Source organism: Pungitius pungitius, chromosome 4 (assembly GCF_949316345.1).
Source record: "Pungitius pungitius chromosome 4, fPunPun2.1, whole genome shotgun sequence".
Taxonomy (NCBI): Eukaryota; Metazoa; Chordata; class Actinopteri; order Perciformes; family Gasterosteidae; genus Pungitius; species Pungitius pungitius.
In genome coordinates this window covers 15839705-15854583 of record NC_084903.1, presented here as the reverse complement: position 1 = coordinate 15854583, position 14879 = coordinate 15839705, and the positions used below count along the sequence as shown (strand labels likewise).

The following is a 14879-nucleotide window of genomic DNA, read 5'->3' as shown; positions in this document are numbered from 1 at the left end:
TGTCCGTTTCCGACGGCTTTAGATTCACACTGACATTTCCATTTCTATTATTTCTGCAATGTTTCATAAAGAAACTTGAACAAACTTCCTGTCTGTGTTCTTGAACGTATGTAGGAGGAGGTGAATGTATCGTGGTTCTCTTTAATTCTGCACAAGCATTTGATTTGAATATAGGATTTGAGAGCGTCTGTTTCGTCAATCCCCAATCATTTGTTACTTTTACTCACACCCAGGTGAAAAACAGTAGACTGTTTGGACCTGGACGGCTCTGATGGTGAGATATCCTGCCACCAGAACTGACCACATATCTGCCCAATAGATCAGACACTCATAAAGTTTCACCACAAAGCAACGATGCCCTCAAGACAGGAAACATTAGTGCAATCTTGTATTCATTCATGGTTACTTGGAACTTGGTGATGCTATAGCCCAAATACTTGTTTGCACTTCCCCTTATTAAGAGCATGGTGCTTACTAAGAGACTTACTCAATATCATGATTCAATTTTAATCAGAAACCTTCTATGAAATGATATTTTCTCTAAAACCTTTTGCTATCTATAAACAATGTAATTGTATCCCTGCTAGCTGTAGCATTTGTATGACATTTATACCTAGAAAAAAGTACAAAACACTATGGGAAAATGGGAAACATGTCAAGGGCATGACTGGGAGACACTCAAAATTGACAAAAAAGAATTAAGATACTAACTTTTAAAGAAAATCATTACAATGTCTCAGTTTGCGAGATTAGTTCTAATAAACACCGTGAGACATGTTTTTAGCTAATTAATTTAACTCTTAGCTTAGGCTTAATTGGGCCCCAAACAGATTTTTTTCAGCCTTATACTCCAGATGCCAGTTACTAAATCAACTTCAGTAATATTGTGTTCAGCTATATTAATTTTCCAAAGACTGAAGACTCCTTTATATCCTGCTTCTTACGAAGCAAAAATTGTTATTGCGACATAAGTGTGTATTACTTCATTTGTTTATTTCTATTATATACAGACATAAAATGACCATACAGAGGTTCAACTGGATGAGGCTGGCATCATGCAGATTATTCATAAACCAACATTGTTAAGTCCACTTAATGTTGGTCGCTGGGACACCTGTTGACAGACGGTTCAGACAATTTGCAGAAACAACCTTCCTGTCTGTTGTCCAAACTGAGTCAACACAGCTTTATGTACCTCTGGCTGCCCACAATACATAAAGTACATGGATGAACAGAATTGTAATGTGCCAAAGTGCTTTACACAATAAAAGCCACATTAAATGAAAACCAAAGATTAAGAATAGAGAACCTGTGTGAGTGCGACTACGGTCACAGAAAACAGGAATATAAAATGAAACAAAATAAATAAAAAACAGTTTTGCACACATCCATCGCAGGAATGTTAAGGCGACAGTCTTATTCCAAGCAGTTACTTTTTTTCCCGCCAATAGACCGTAAGACATTTTAGCGATTCTTCACACCATTCTGGTTGAGAAGAGAGCGTCGACGTGAAGCCAAAAACAGTCAAAGTTCAATTCAAAGTGTCAATTATTTTTTAGTAGTACGAGAAAAACAGTTTTAAATACATTGAGTAGAATTACTGTGCTATATGAATGAATGAAAATTAATTGACCACGCATTTTACTTCAGGAGAGGAAAGCACATCTGTAAAGTGCATTATGGGTTTGACGGTGTTGTGTAAAAAGCATACAATTTGCACAAAACAAAACGACATCAATACGCCAGAAAGTCAGCCATCCAGTCCCTATATTTGTTGGGGTGGACACGGATTTTAAAAGGTAGTATTTTGAGAGTTAATGGCTCATTTGAATGGTTTTAACACTACTAGAAAGCCGTCAGCCAGTGAACAGAGACCTCGTTCAGTTGTTGGCAGCCATCTTTGCTTTGAGCCGGTTGATTTTGAGCGGGAGCAGACCGACCATCTCTTTGCTCAGCTCCAGCTCCGTCTCCACAGCGGCGACTGCCTCAGGGTGGGCCTCACAGTACTGCACCACGTATCTAGAGATGGTCAACACATCATAGAGATGAAAAACATAGCAACTATGAGGACAAAAACTGTAAAGCACACCTCCAAGTTCATTCATTTCAATAAAATCCATCCTCATCCAAATACAAATGACTTTAATCCATCCATATGCTTCTAAATTGAAGCTGGTGTGCAGGACTTTTACATACAAATAGATGTCTTTTACATTCAAGCCTTTGCCAAAAGAGTTCACACAATGCCGATTAATCCTATCGTCGGCACGGAAACCTCCCATTTCTCCTCCCATTTCTCACAGTGTGTTAGAGTTGAGCTGTCTGGAGTCTGGCAACTTTCCCGCACTGGCGCATGTAGACAGGTCACCTCACAAAAATCAAGCCTCTCCCCCTTGGAATCCTTAATCTGCACACTACGTTTCTTTTTTATCGGGAGCATTCACATCCGCTTTCATTTCCGAGTTTCTACCACACTCCCAGCTGTTGCTCTGTCACTAGATCTCGCCCATGTGGTAATCATTCTTCCCGCCAGAGGGGGGAGACAAAAGTTTTACCCTTTTGACGTCAAGTTATTACGATAATTGCAGAGGGTACAGCCCTTTGAGCGCATGTTTTTCAATGAGCAAAGTGTTTGCATATACCACCACAAGTTAACAAATACATCTTCTTACGTGTAGTGCTCCAGAGATTTGTCGAGGTTTTCCAGCTGAGCAGAGGGCGAAGAGCTGATCAGGCGGCTGTAGAGCCGGGCCACTCTGAAGCGGGCCACCAGAGCCGGTCTGAGCACCTCCTCTTCTAGGTGCTCTGGAATTTTACCCTCTGGAGAACACAGAGAGTCTAGGAACATCTGGAAGTATCTAGAAAGGAGAACACAGGACCTCAAAAAAAAAGATTGAACGAATGTAGATGCACAGAAATACAAGGGCCGTCCACACACACTCACTTGGCAGAGGCAGAGCAGAGATGGTTGAATTTCTTAATGGTGTGGCTATCTAGAGTCTCTGAATCAGCTTGTCTGTTGGCCAGCGTCAGTTTTAGGTCCATCATTTCATTGTAGATCTCAGCCAACTCAAACATCATCTGTCTGCGGATCATTAGGTAGTACTGGGCGTTCAAGTCTGTAGGGAGAATCACAGAAAGTCCGAGATAATTAACTATGTCACCTTGCACGCACATGCGCGTTGTAACCGTTCTCTCCTGAAATTTGTTTTAATATTCAAAGGCACAAAACAAAAATATACAATCCGAATTAAGTTTGCGCAGTACCATTGCAGATGGGCTCCAGCATGTCAACTCTGCGTTTGTGCATCTTGCAGCGTCGCTCCAGATCTTCTTCGTAGAAAGCAAGGGAGCGGAACAGAGCACTGTGATCCTGCAAGATCTCTACATGGTCCGTCACATAGCCGTCCATCTCAAAGTACTCCTTGGCCTGCAAGAATGAGTGTACGCATGTAGAAAGTTTAATATGTATAGCAGTTAAAAAAAAGTTTAACATTTATTTTTATTTTTTATTCATGTAAACCTGTGGGGTGGAAACAACACACGGAAATTCTGGATCTGTGCTCCTTACATATATTTCCCTCATTAGTGTGGAATACACAATTATGCTGAAGTGCAACATTGTTACCGGCTTAAAGTGATACAGCAGGATGACAGAGCCCTAGCCTTGCTTAAGGTGAATATTAGAGACAGAAAGATGATTGAGTAACAATTGGTAAGGGTATAGTATCAGTGTACAATCAATGTATATTTGCTTCACCCATTATTACATTATATTTATATCATAAAAAAGCAACGAAGCACAATGCGTTTGTGTCTGCTCTTTTTTAGATTAAAAGCCAGTTATCTGCTTGTGGTGAATTCAATGATTCAGCTACTTGGAATCTGTGATCCACTGCTGGGTGTTGGGTTACTTGAATAAGAGACTGTAAATTAATGATCTGAATTTGTCATATACATTTCCATTTCTTGTGTGCCTACCTGAGTGACATAATTCTGTCCCACCAGAAAAACCGCTCTGGCCTCAGTGAAGTCTAATGGCAGCGAACAGCAAACCTGTAAAAAATATATAAATTAATTGAATCTGAAAACGTATTCTGCCCTCTGAAGATATAATTATCTTCAATCTGTATTTGTCGGATTAATGGATTATAGATACAGGGTGATGCAATCACATAAATCTCTTCCAATACTACACTTCTAATACTATGACATTAAAGTTGTAACTTATGATTAATAAAGGGAAGCTTTACTACTGCTTCCGATACGGGAGTCGTGATAGACAATAATTCATAGCAGTACTACATCCTTCCTCCTAACAACACACAACAAAAAACATCCCGTGTAGAACGAGCAGCGTACACACCTTCTCTTCCAGACTTGCAATGGAGTCAAAAGTGTCCTCAGAGCCAAACAGCAGCGCGCTTTTCCTGCCCTTCTCTTCCTCGTCTTCCTCACGTCTCCTCGCCATCTTCATCGCTTCTTGACGATCAGTGTCGAGCTCCCCAATGCTGTCCTGGTCACACGCATGGGGACACATTTTGAGGCACAATGCAAGGCAATTGTGTAGATTTAGGCTACGAGAGACTTAAACGTGGACGTTTCAGCAGAAACTTGTACGTAAACAGATTTTACAAATACCACACACACACACACACCTACCTCCAGCAGCTTCTTTGAGTCCTGAAGGAGGTTGAGACAATATTTGATCCAACATCTTGCAATCTCAGCTCTCTTCTGTCTGAGCTGCTCCCTGCGCTCACTCTCTGCCTCACCTGGGTCACACAAAGGGAGAAAAAGATACTAAGATATGCTAGAAGTGAGGGAAAGAATGATTGATATATCTGGATGAAGTTTGACGGAGGGAAGGAGAAGTCAATTTTGTTCACCTCCCCCTGATTGATTATAGTTTAATTAACCTACGGATTACACGTAAAATTATTGAATAAATATGCTTATTTTCATGTGTGTGTTAATTAAATATTTAGATGGACCCTCACTTTCTTGTGCTGCAGCCTCAGATGGAGCCTCCCCTGCTAAATCTGATACGACAGTAGCTGCAGAGAGACAATGTCTCCCTTCCATGTAAAGGCCCTAGAAATCACAAGCAAACACTTACACAACAGATCTACAAACAGTTATGAGTTCTACAACAAACTTTTATCAATGAGATGAATCAAACCATTTTGAATGATAACAAACATAATCGTTTGAGATGTCAGGTTTTAAATGAATTCAAATCAATGTGGGCCCTACCTTAGTGATGTAATATTGTGACAGTGTAGCGGCATTCAGAGCCCACTCCATTGGACTGAACTGATTTAACTGCAGCTGTCTCTGCAGGGTGCTGTGGCAGTAGGTGGCAGCCCGCTCAGTTTCACCTGAAATCCACAACGACCCGGTTAGTATTACTGTCATTGTGTAACGCTAATCGTTCATCAAACAAAACAAAAAACTTTGGTAAATCTATACAAATGAATAAAGTGCAAAGGAGCACTTTAGAAATGCCTCAAAAGTTAAATATGATGCAAATCCAAAAACTACTCCAGATAAAAGTGGATTTGAATGAATTAATAAATGTAAGGTTCTTTACAAATAAATATAATTGGGAAGAGTTAACATTTGATTTTAGGCTTACTTTACACAAGCCAATAAATATACACTGTTGTGATAGATTGAATGAAACCAACTAAGACTCACCAAGGTTTTTATAGACTTGAGCAAGGTAATACATGGTGTGAGTGTAGGCCAACTCAAACCTGAGCAGGGAAGGTTTAAAAGAAAGAGCGAAAAGGAGAATTGACTTATGGAACCAGACAGAGCATGACTGGAAAAGGTACAAATCCAAATTGTGTTTTGCTGAATGAATTCATGCATTTGGGCCTTTTAGTCAACAAATTACCTCTTGGTCCTTTCCTGATGTGTCAGCAGGTTCTCCTCAGTAGTGAAGTACTCCGTCATATCGGTAGGTGGACTCCCATCCTAAAAAAAACATAGCAGCTCCATCATTGTGTCCTCTGGCTATTGCAAGAAACTAAAACTCAGTTCAACAGTTGGAGGAAGGGATAAACAACAATTAGGCCACATATTTATTTCTCTACTTTTTTTTCAACCTAGTGAACTGTATTCACAATCCATCTTGATTTGAGGGAGGAAATACATTCAAGCATATTTCAGCTACTACACAAACAAATACCGTGACTTGACTCCTGACACTAGTGGATAGTGAGGCTGTAAAACATATACTGTCAACGGTTTGTTGTGAACGTCATGTGATATAAGTTGTGAGGTTAGGACGTAGCTGGAAAATATGACAATATGATTTTTTCCACTCTTGCTTATCTCGCCTGGTCATCAGTCAATGTAGAAGCTGCTTCAGGTACCAACCTTACCTCCTTCATATAGCGTTGGTAGTTGGATTCTGCTGTTTCCAGGAATCCCTGAGATGTCTCAGTCTCATTCCGGCCTGCCCACAGGATACCCAACTGGTTCTGATAACACAAGCGACCCAATCAGCATCATCTATTGAAGTAGATCATTTCATAATAATGAACACTTAGTTATGTGTATATTGGGATATTACAACTAATTTGTGTAAATTGAAAAAGGATGTAAACAGATTTTTCCCAAGGCCTCAACGCTCCTTGAATGGCATCATCGATTTTTAATGTTATTTATTATGATTCAGGCAGCTTCATAGCACGACTGAAGACAGCTCAACCTGCTCGTTACCCTGGCGTGGATGAACAGAGACACGTTCTCCGACGACACGCTGCATCTCTCGAGCAGTTTTATGCAGTTCATCAGATGCTCCTGCCCGGCCGACAGCTCCTCCGTGTCGACGTGGTTGACGCCCAGATAGTACTCGATGGCCCCGAGTCTGGCGGCCCGCAGCCCGGCAGGCGAGTCCCCCCCGAAGCCCGGCCCGAACCCGGCCTCCCGCTGCCCGTCCACCGGGGGCTCCGTCGGCGGCCGCCCGCCGCTGTCCGCGCCGCTCTCCTCTTCGCCGGCCTCGAAGCTCTTGAGCGCGCAGTAAATCTCTGCGAGGAGCTCCCTGGCCTTGTATTTGGAGCGGAACGGCTCATTTTCGGGGTCGTTTCGTGATTCCACAAGAGTGAGGTTCTGGGCGTTGGTGAATTTGTGGCAAACGGCTCTCCACTCGTCGCTGTTCACAGACGCCATGTTGGATTCTTCTTTGACGATCAACTCGGATCAGAACCGACTTCTCCGTGTTGCTTTAGCGCCATCTACCGGAGCGACTTCAAATCAGACGGAATGGAATTTGTTTCACACATGCATTTGAGATGATTTTATTTTAATATGTGTGTGTCTCCGTGGATATCTTTTATTACCTACGGAATAATATAATGTTAATATAGTAATGTTCTACTTACTTGTATAAAAGCTATATAAATTTAAGCTTTGCTTGAGTATTTCCATTGTTTGCTACTAGTCCACTTGTACAATATACAGTATAATCTAACTTAATCATTATTACAAACTTCAAATGCCACGTAAAGATGTAAGTTACTTACTTTCACAATTTGTTTTAACTAAGTTGATTGGGAAATGCTCAAACATTTTATTCCACATTAAAGTTTAAAAGCTGGGGTTTATACAGGAAACATGGTACAACCATTAGTTCCTGTTCATTTTATGTTCATGTTACGTTTTTTACGTTTTTGATAATTTGTGTTTACTGTAAATTCAACAAGAGTGTTATATGGCCAAGAAAAGTGTTAAGTGTAAACAGGAAGAAGTTGCCAGAAGAAGTTGCCTCCTTGACATTATGAAAAAACGATTACTGCAAAAGCAAGGCAGAACATGTTAATGTTAAAAAAAAAATCATTGCAAAAAAAACCCAATGAATTATGTTTGAGTTGCTTTTAGACAGTTTATTTGAACAAACTCAAAGAATCAAATCATTTATCAGAGAAAAATTATTTGGATTAAACAATGGCAATAAATTATTGTGGACTACATGATAACACACAGTACATTTTGGTCAGCACTGACATAAGCAGCTAGTCTTAATTATTATACTTTCATCAAACCATGCCAAATTGGAAGCTCTCGACACACTGATTTGCACAACAACAAAAAAAGCTTTGCTCTGTGTGTACTCAGTGTTTAAGTAAAGGTTAACGGATTAAAGTCCAAATGTTTGGCAAGTGATAATCGTGTGGACATCACAAACTAATTTGTCTTTCAAATAATATTATTTCAATTACTAAGCAGGTAAGAAAGTAATAAAAATAATAATGCCGATGACCTTAAATGAGATGAATGGTGACTAAATTGTACAACAGCAAATTATCAAGCTATTTAACCGAGTATACATTTTGTCGTGTGTTGAAAATTTTGCAACCTCTTCCCCCCAAAAACACAGCATTTGACCTATGTTTTTGGTGGAAAAGCATCTACTTATTTTCTCTGTGTATTAAAAGTGACTGAAAAAATTCATGAGAATGAGCAACCACTGTAACAATAGGTTAAAAAAAGTGTGAAAGTGCCACTGTTTAGATGATTAGAGAAGATGTTTGGATGCTTTATTTTTGATATCCATGTTTACGGGAGTGTTGAAGCAGCAGGTTCCACAGCAATCATCTGCATCAACTTCCCTCTGCCACTATGATTGCTTCTTCTTCTCCAAGCTGTAGTAATACAGAAACAGTTATTTACAAACATATGTCCTTATCATACCAAGTGCTGACTGAATGTCCCCCTGAATTTCCCTGTGATAATGTTAATCTTTATCCAAATTATATAGGTTATTGGTGAAATAGGGGTTTAGGTCAAAAGCCATAGTGGCAAAATTAAGAGGATTCTTTTTTTGACATTATATTTTTAAACCATTAGCTAAAAAAGAACATAATGATCCAAACCTGAACACACCCTTTTACAGCTTTAAGACAAAACATGTTCTATGGATAAGTTATTGGGGAACATGACATAAAGCCTCATTCTTATTATTCTTATGTAGAATTCCGCTCGGAAGGTTAGAAAATGTGGTCTAACAGCATTTCATGACACCTGATTTATTTACAGGTACAAAAGAAAAGAAAAAAAAAGATAGAACATTGCTTACTTGTATTTGATGAGACGACTTCCCTGGATTAGTTGTGCTGACTCATTGGTCAAATGGCAAGCAAACAGAAGCCAGTTGCGTGGCTGAACCTTGTAGGCGAACCTCATGAAGAGCAGCGAGTAGCAGGACAGAGCTGAGAGGAAGGAGAAAAACACTCACTATTTCATTTGACAGCTCGGTCTTCTTTTAAATTACTTACTTATAACATATCAAGCATCTAAATGGGGTGGTGGGATTTAACCCTAACCATAAATAAATGGGGGTAAAGTATGAACTCATCATGTGTCCCCCTGGGTGTGTGCGTGTCTTACCGAAGGTCATCCTGCCACTGATAATCTCAGGGCTCTTCTTCATGTCTGTGATGGCGGCTATGGGAAGACCCCAGTTTGCTACAGGTCCCCAGAAATGCTGTGCAGGTACACACAAAGTGAGAAAGTAGAGTTTGAACTATACACTGTTAGAACAGAACTAGGCAATTACAATCATTGTTAATTCTTAATGGTAAAAGCTGTATAATGAATCCCAAAATAATATACATTTTAAAAAAGTACTAAAAATATGAGAAAAAAAGAAGAGATGTGTAAAGATGTAAAAATGATAAAACAGACAAACAGAAAGATCAACAGGCAGTCATAGATGAGAAGAAGAGACCGATATAAGCAAATATGACAGCAGGTTTGAGGACTTACCGTGCTGTTGAACAGGTTTCATTTTCAAGGCCACATTGAAGAGAAAAGAAAACAAACACAGATAAGTCATTGGTGCCGCCACAAAAAATGGGTAACAGGGTTTTTTGCAGACAGTCACAAGTGACAAAAGAAACTCACTTTAAAGGAGTCCAGGTTTCACAGGAATTACCTGCTTCACCTCGCTTTGGTTGTACACGTTTGATCATTGTATCATATGTTCTAAATGTAAACAAAGATGGCCACTTGCACCACTGTGTCACAATTTAATCTGTGTATTGCTGTTTGTCTGTGGAAAGTGAGCATGTCACGTGGGCCTCATGCACACATTAACCAACATCTTTAAACGTGTCCAGCAACAATAATGCATTTCACTCTGGTTGCCTTTATGTAGAAACCCACTTTCAAGGTTGACGAATTATTTTCGGGGTGTTGCAACAATTAAATTAGATGTATTCTCAAAAAGGGGTTAATATACAGTGCATTCATTTGAGAGCCAACCCCATGAACTGGAGAAACAATCTGTCAGTTTGTTGTGAAACGTAACTTTCTGACTTCATGTTACAGAAACTATAATCGTCCTTGAAAACAACAGACAACCGAGCGAAAGGACAACAATCTAACAAATAGTAACACACACACACATTGGATATTATCACACTGCTTTCTGATCTAATCGGGACAGTAAATTCAACCGTGTGTTAACGTCATCGAGCTGACACATGAATACCAAATAGCAAACGTGCCTTTAGCATGCGGGCTAATGCAACTTTAATAGCTTTTATTCATATACCTTGTCAAATATTCCCTGAACTCTTTGCTCTTCAGGTGGTCAATAGCTTTCCGTGCAATTGTCGCTGCCATGGTTCAATGTTGGGACCGGGTCTTCTTGGCAAGAAACGCAAACTTTCTCTGCTGAAGGGCGACTGGCAACTCAGCTCAGAGGACGACCGGTCTGATTTCCGTTCACAACATTGGCACTTTACGACACTGTCGCAAAAACGCACCGTTCACAACATTGTCACTTTACGACACTGTCGCAAAAATGCACAGTGACTTCGGTCGTCCCAGTTCACTGCATATGTGACAAGCAAACAAATATATCTGCGTAACTCCCACGGTGCTGACGATGGGACAAGTGGCTCTCCTGCAAGTAGACCTCTGAGTACCTCCCCTCCTCCGAGTTAAAGTGCAGAAACACAGTAAACAGAACCCGACCCACATTTCACTACACCTCGGTTAGCCGAACCATCTGTCCGACTCTACTACACCCCCCGAAGTTGTAAACCTATGAGGGTTCTAACACACCTGCTGCTGTTATTATTACTATTACTGTCATCATAAACCCAAATGACAAACTTTTTTTTATACATTTATTTGTGTAACAAGTGATTAATGAGAAGTTAACTTCTCTCTGTCACCATCACTGGTAGTAATAGTATTTTCAGTAATAGAATTTTTCTCAATTGCTACGACACTAAATTATGGAAGCCCATTTCCGCCACAAAAAAAAAAAGAAGGGTTAGAAAGTCGAAATTATGACTTAAAAAGTCGAAATTATGACTTAAGAAAGTCGAAATTATGACTTAAGAAAGTCGAAATTATGACTTAAAAAGTCGAAATTATGACTTAAAAAGTCGAAATTATGAGATAAGATATGCGCATGCGCAGCTTCCGTGACGCGGTCACAACGTCGCTGGTTTTGCAATGTATACGCTATCCTTTGTGATGTTGATTCATACACGGAAATTAATACTGTTAGTAATCAGCGATGTGTTTTCTGTATTCCTCAAAGGGGGATGACGTTACAGCAACATCAACATAGCTACTGGGGCCTGTTTCAGAAAGGAGGTTAAGTGAAAACTCTGAGTATGTTAACCCTGAAATGAGGGAAACTCTGAGTTTTCTGTTTCAGAATGGGAGGTATGTTAAACCTGAGAAAGCAGAGTAAGTCAAGCCTGTTTCAGAAAGAGAGGTAACTTATACTCAGAGTCAGTTACCATGGCAACTTACTCTGTGAACCTAACCTGGTCGGGAGCAGGTTTTCTTCGGGAAACCCAGAGTTTATTTCGTCTCCTCCCCTTTTTTAAAGAGGAAGTGGTATTTAATCACCTCATTCATTCTTTCGGTATTCATTCATTGCGCACATTTCAGTCACGCAGAGCGCATCAAATCAAGTGAATGAAATGGCATGTCCTTTTATGGACAATCCTGTGGATGAAGAGGCTGCATTAATCCGTAGGGAGTTGCATTTACGTCGGGAGAGGATTTTGAGACCCAGAGTGGATTTTTTGTCATATCCATATTCATTTTTATTTGAGCGGTACCGTTTTTCTTTACAGTCAATAAGATACATCCATAATCTCATCCATCCTTACATCAGAAACATCAGCCATCGCGGCCGTGCTCTAACATCCGAGCAGATGCTTTGCGTTGCATTACGTTTCTTTGCAAATGGTAGTTTTCTGTATAACATTGGGGATGCAGAACATATCAGTAAGGCTACTGTTTGCAGAGTTGTAAGGAAAGTGTCCCTCCAGGAATTCCCTCAGCCATTGGCCTTCCAGCATTCAGGCTCAGGGCCATCTCCTCTGCATTTGTCAGAGGTGGTGGTGCAGGTCCTCCCCCCGTTTTGCGAGCCTCTGCCTTCTTTCTGTTGGCTGAGTAGTCAAATGAGAATGAACATTTAGACCCATGTCAAAAATGCTGCTGCACTGCTAGACACTGGATGCTATTTAGTTATTTATATGTCAAATGTTTGTAAAGTCAGGTAGACTACAACCATGATATGTTCAAGCCTTACCTGATTGAATTATGTTTTTATATTATATATTTATATTTTCAGCTGCTGCCATGTTCTTTTAATGCCTGCAGGATTGCACCTACATGAAAATTAAAATGAGGTTGAATAACACACTGTTCTTCCAGTTTCACTTCTGATATTATAACAGTTGGGCAAGTCACTTATATTACTAACTACAACTGGCTTCTTCAACAGTGTAATTAGATTAATGTAATAATGACTATCTCTAGAAAGTATTGATCTACTTATTACTAATTACTTTCTAAATCCCATATCAACCTCAACCACTTGAACAATACAAGGAGAGACAAGAAACTGCACTTTTAATGCTTTCAAATAAACATTATACAATTGCATGAATTATTCTTGAAAAAATATATCTTTTAAAATTTGATGTTAAATCCACTATTGTTTTATACAGAATTGCTTTATAGTTTATGCAGCATTTAATGCAATTAAATCATATTTTACTTTAAATTACGGAATTAAATTACAGTTTTTAGATTACATAGAAATTAATTACACACAACACTGTATAACAGTAATTCAAATGTAAACTTACGCATTGACTCGAGCAGCTATTTTCTCCCAAGCTAACTCTCTGTCCTTCGCCGCTGCAGCCGTGTTGCTTTTTAAAAAAAATATATGTTCGTACTTTCCATATGCTTGCATAAGCACATCCAGTTCTGCTGGTGAAAAATATGAAGACCTCTTTTTGTCTGGCGCTGTTGCCATGGTGACTCGTAATATCTGCGCTCCATTGATAATGGCTTTTTATAGTTGTGGTGCACGCGCTTAACTCAGAGTAGGTCAACTCAGAGTTGATTGAACTAACTCATTTCAGCTGTTCTGTAACCGAAAACTCAGAGTTTCCCATCTCAGGGTAAGTCAACTCAGAGTTCAAGTTTTAACTCAGAGTTGGTTGAACCTCCTTATTGAAACAGGCCCCTGGTTTTTGAACCTACTGGTTTGACTACGCGTGCGTGTTTGTTTTGCCCCGACAGCGGCAGATGTTGTCTGCCTCGGTCACCTGATCTGTCACACATTCGCAAACATATTGCTGAAAATGTTCAAAATGCATCCCATATCCAATGCAGCGATTACGATTGTATAAGTGAGCACTACATCACTGCCACGTATAAAGAAATACAGAACATACAAGAACATACATTTATTAAAAGATCGCCGCAACCTGGATTCGACCCATGCAGTCGAGCAAAGCAGAAACACTTTATAAGACAGCGGCGCTACGCCGTCGGCCAACCGAGCTGTCCGGTGCGGCTGCTGATTTCAATACGTCTTATTAAGTTGCACATCGTCAGTGGCAAGAAAACCTTTTGGTTCAGGGTGAGCCAAGACAACTGGTTTGGTGGCGTATCATGGAACACTTCCAAACATGTGTATCGATACTTTTTTCGCGAGGCTGCAGCCTGGAACCACCGAAACATTTGGACATAAGAGGATTTTATGTTCAGACGGTCATACAGTGACGTGCATCACAGACATTTAAGAAAGTAATTCAAGAAAATATATATTAATGAAAGATCGCCACAACCTGGATTCGAACCATGTCGAGCAAAATAACAACATATCCAGGACGGATGCCTTACGCCATCGGCTACTGGAGCTTAGAGGCTTTACGACTGTTTTTTGTACTTGTCAAATAATTGCACATAGTCAGTGGCTAGAAAAACGTTTGACCTTTGGAAGCTGCGCATGCGCATATCTTAAGTCATAATTTCGACTTTTTAAGTCATAATTTCGACTTTTTTAAGTCATAATTTCGACTTTTTAAGTCATAATTTCAACTTTTTAAGTCATAATTTCGACTTTCTCACCCTTCTTTTTTTTTTTTTTTGTGGCGGAAATGGGCTTCCATACTAAATCACATTCTCTGAACTATATTTTCAGTGACCTGAACTCATTTTACTAATGAGGCACTCTTTAGGTTAAACTCTAAACACAATCTCATTCTCTAAAAACATAAGGCACTGTATGTGCACGTGTGTTCCAAAAGGGTAAACACATGCTACAAACAATAACCACAATTACAATTCGAGCCACTGTAATTGACCACGCTCTTGTGCAAGGAACGACAATGCGGGAAGCAGGACTCCGAGTTCAACCTAATTTGAGCAGGTTCTTTGTGCATTCTCCCTTCTTGCAGAATAATACAGCATGCAGCTGGAAGGCCTGCTGTGTTCTCACAGACGCAAGAGGCTCTGATTGTAGATATGGTTCTTGAGAACAATGCCACGAGACACCCCTTAAATCCAGGAAAGAGTTTTTGAGGACAATATCA

At 39.9% G+C, this 14879-nt stretch overlaps 2 protein-coding genes across 2 annotated transcripts; both read right to left on the bottom strand.

Annotated features, from left to right (window-relative positions):
• Positions 1 to 972: 972 nt before the first annotated feature.
• On the bottom strand, positions 973 to 7281 carry kifbp (kinesin family binding protein). Its single transcript, XM_037488687.2, has 13 exons — positions 6733 to 7281; positions 6393 to 6491; positions 5903 to 5982; positions 5701 to 5759; positions 5257 to 5381; positions 5001 to 5094; positions 4663 to 4775; positions 4367 to 4516; positions 3982 to 4056; positions 3268 to 3430; positions 2945 to 3119; positions 2673 to 2858; positions 973 to 2019 (listed from the first exon to the last, which is right to left on the bottom strand). The coding sequence occupies exons 1-13, from the start codon at positions 7180 to 7182 to the stop codon at positions 1881 to 1883; spliced, it is 1908 nt and encodes a 635-aa protein (XP_037344584.2). The 5' UTR covers positions 7183 to 7281; the 3' UTR covers positions 973 to 1880.
• A 588-nt stretch (positions 7282 to 7869) lies between these two features.
• On the bottom strand, positions 7870 to 10768 carry mpc1 (mitochondrial pyruvate carrier 1). The gene is made up of 5 exons (XM_037488699.2): positions 10568 to 10768; positions 9778 to 9781; positions 9400 to 9496; positions 9089 to 9221; positions 7870 to 8654 (listed from the first exon to the last, which is right to left on the bottom strand). Exons 1-5 carry the CDS (start codon positions 10636 to 10638, stop codon positions 8630 to 8632), a joined length of 330 nt encoding a protein of 109 aa, XP_037344596.1. The 5' UTR covers positions 10639 to 10768; the 3' UTR covers positions 7870 to 8629.
• Between the last annotated feature and the right edge of the window lie 4111 nt (positions 10769 to 14879).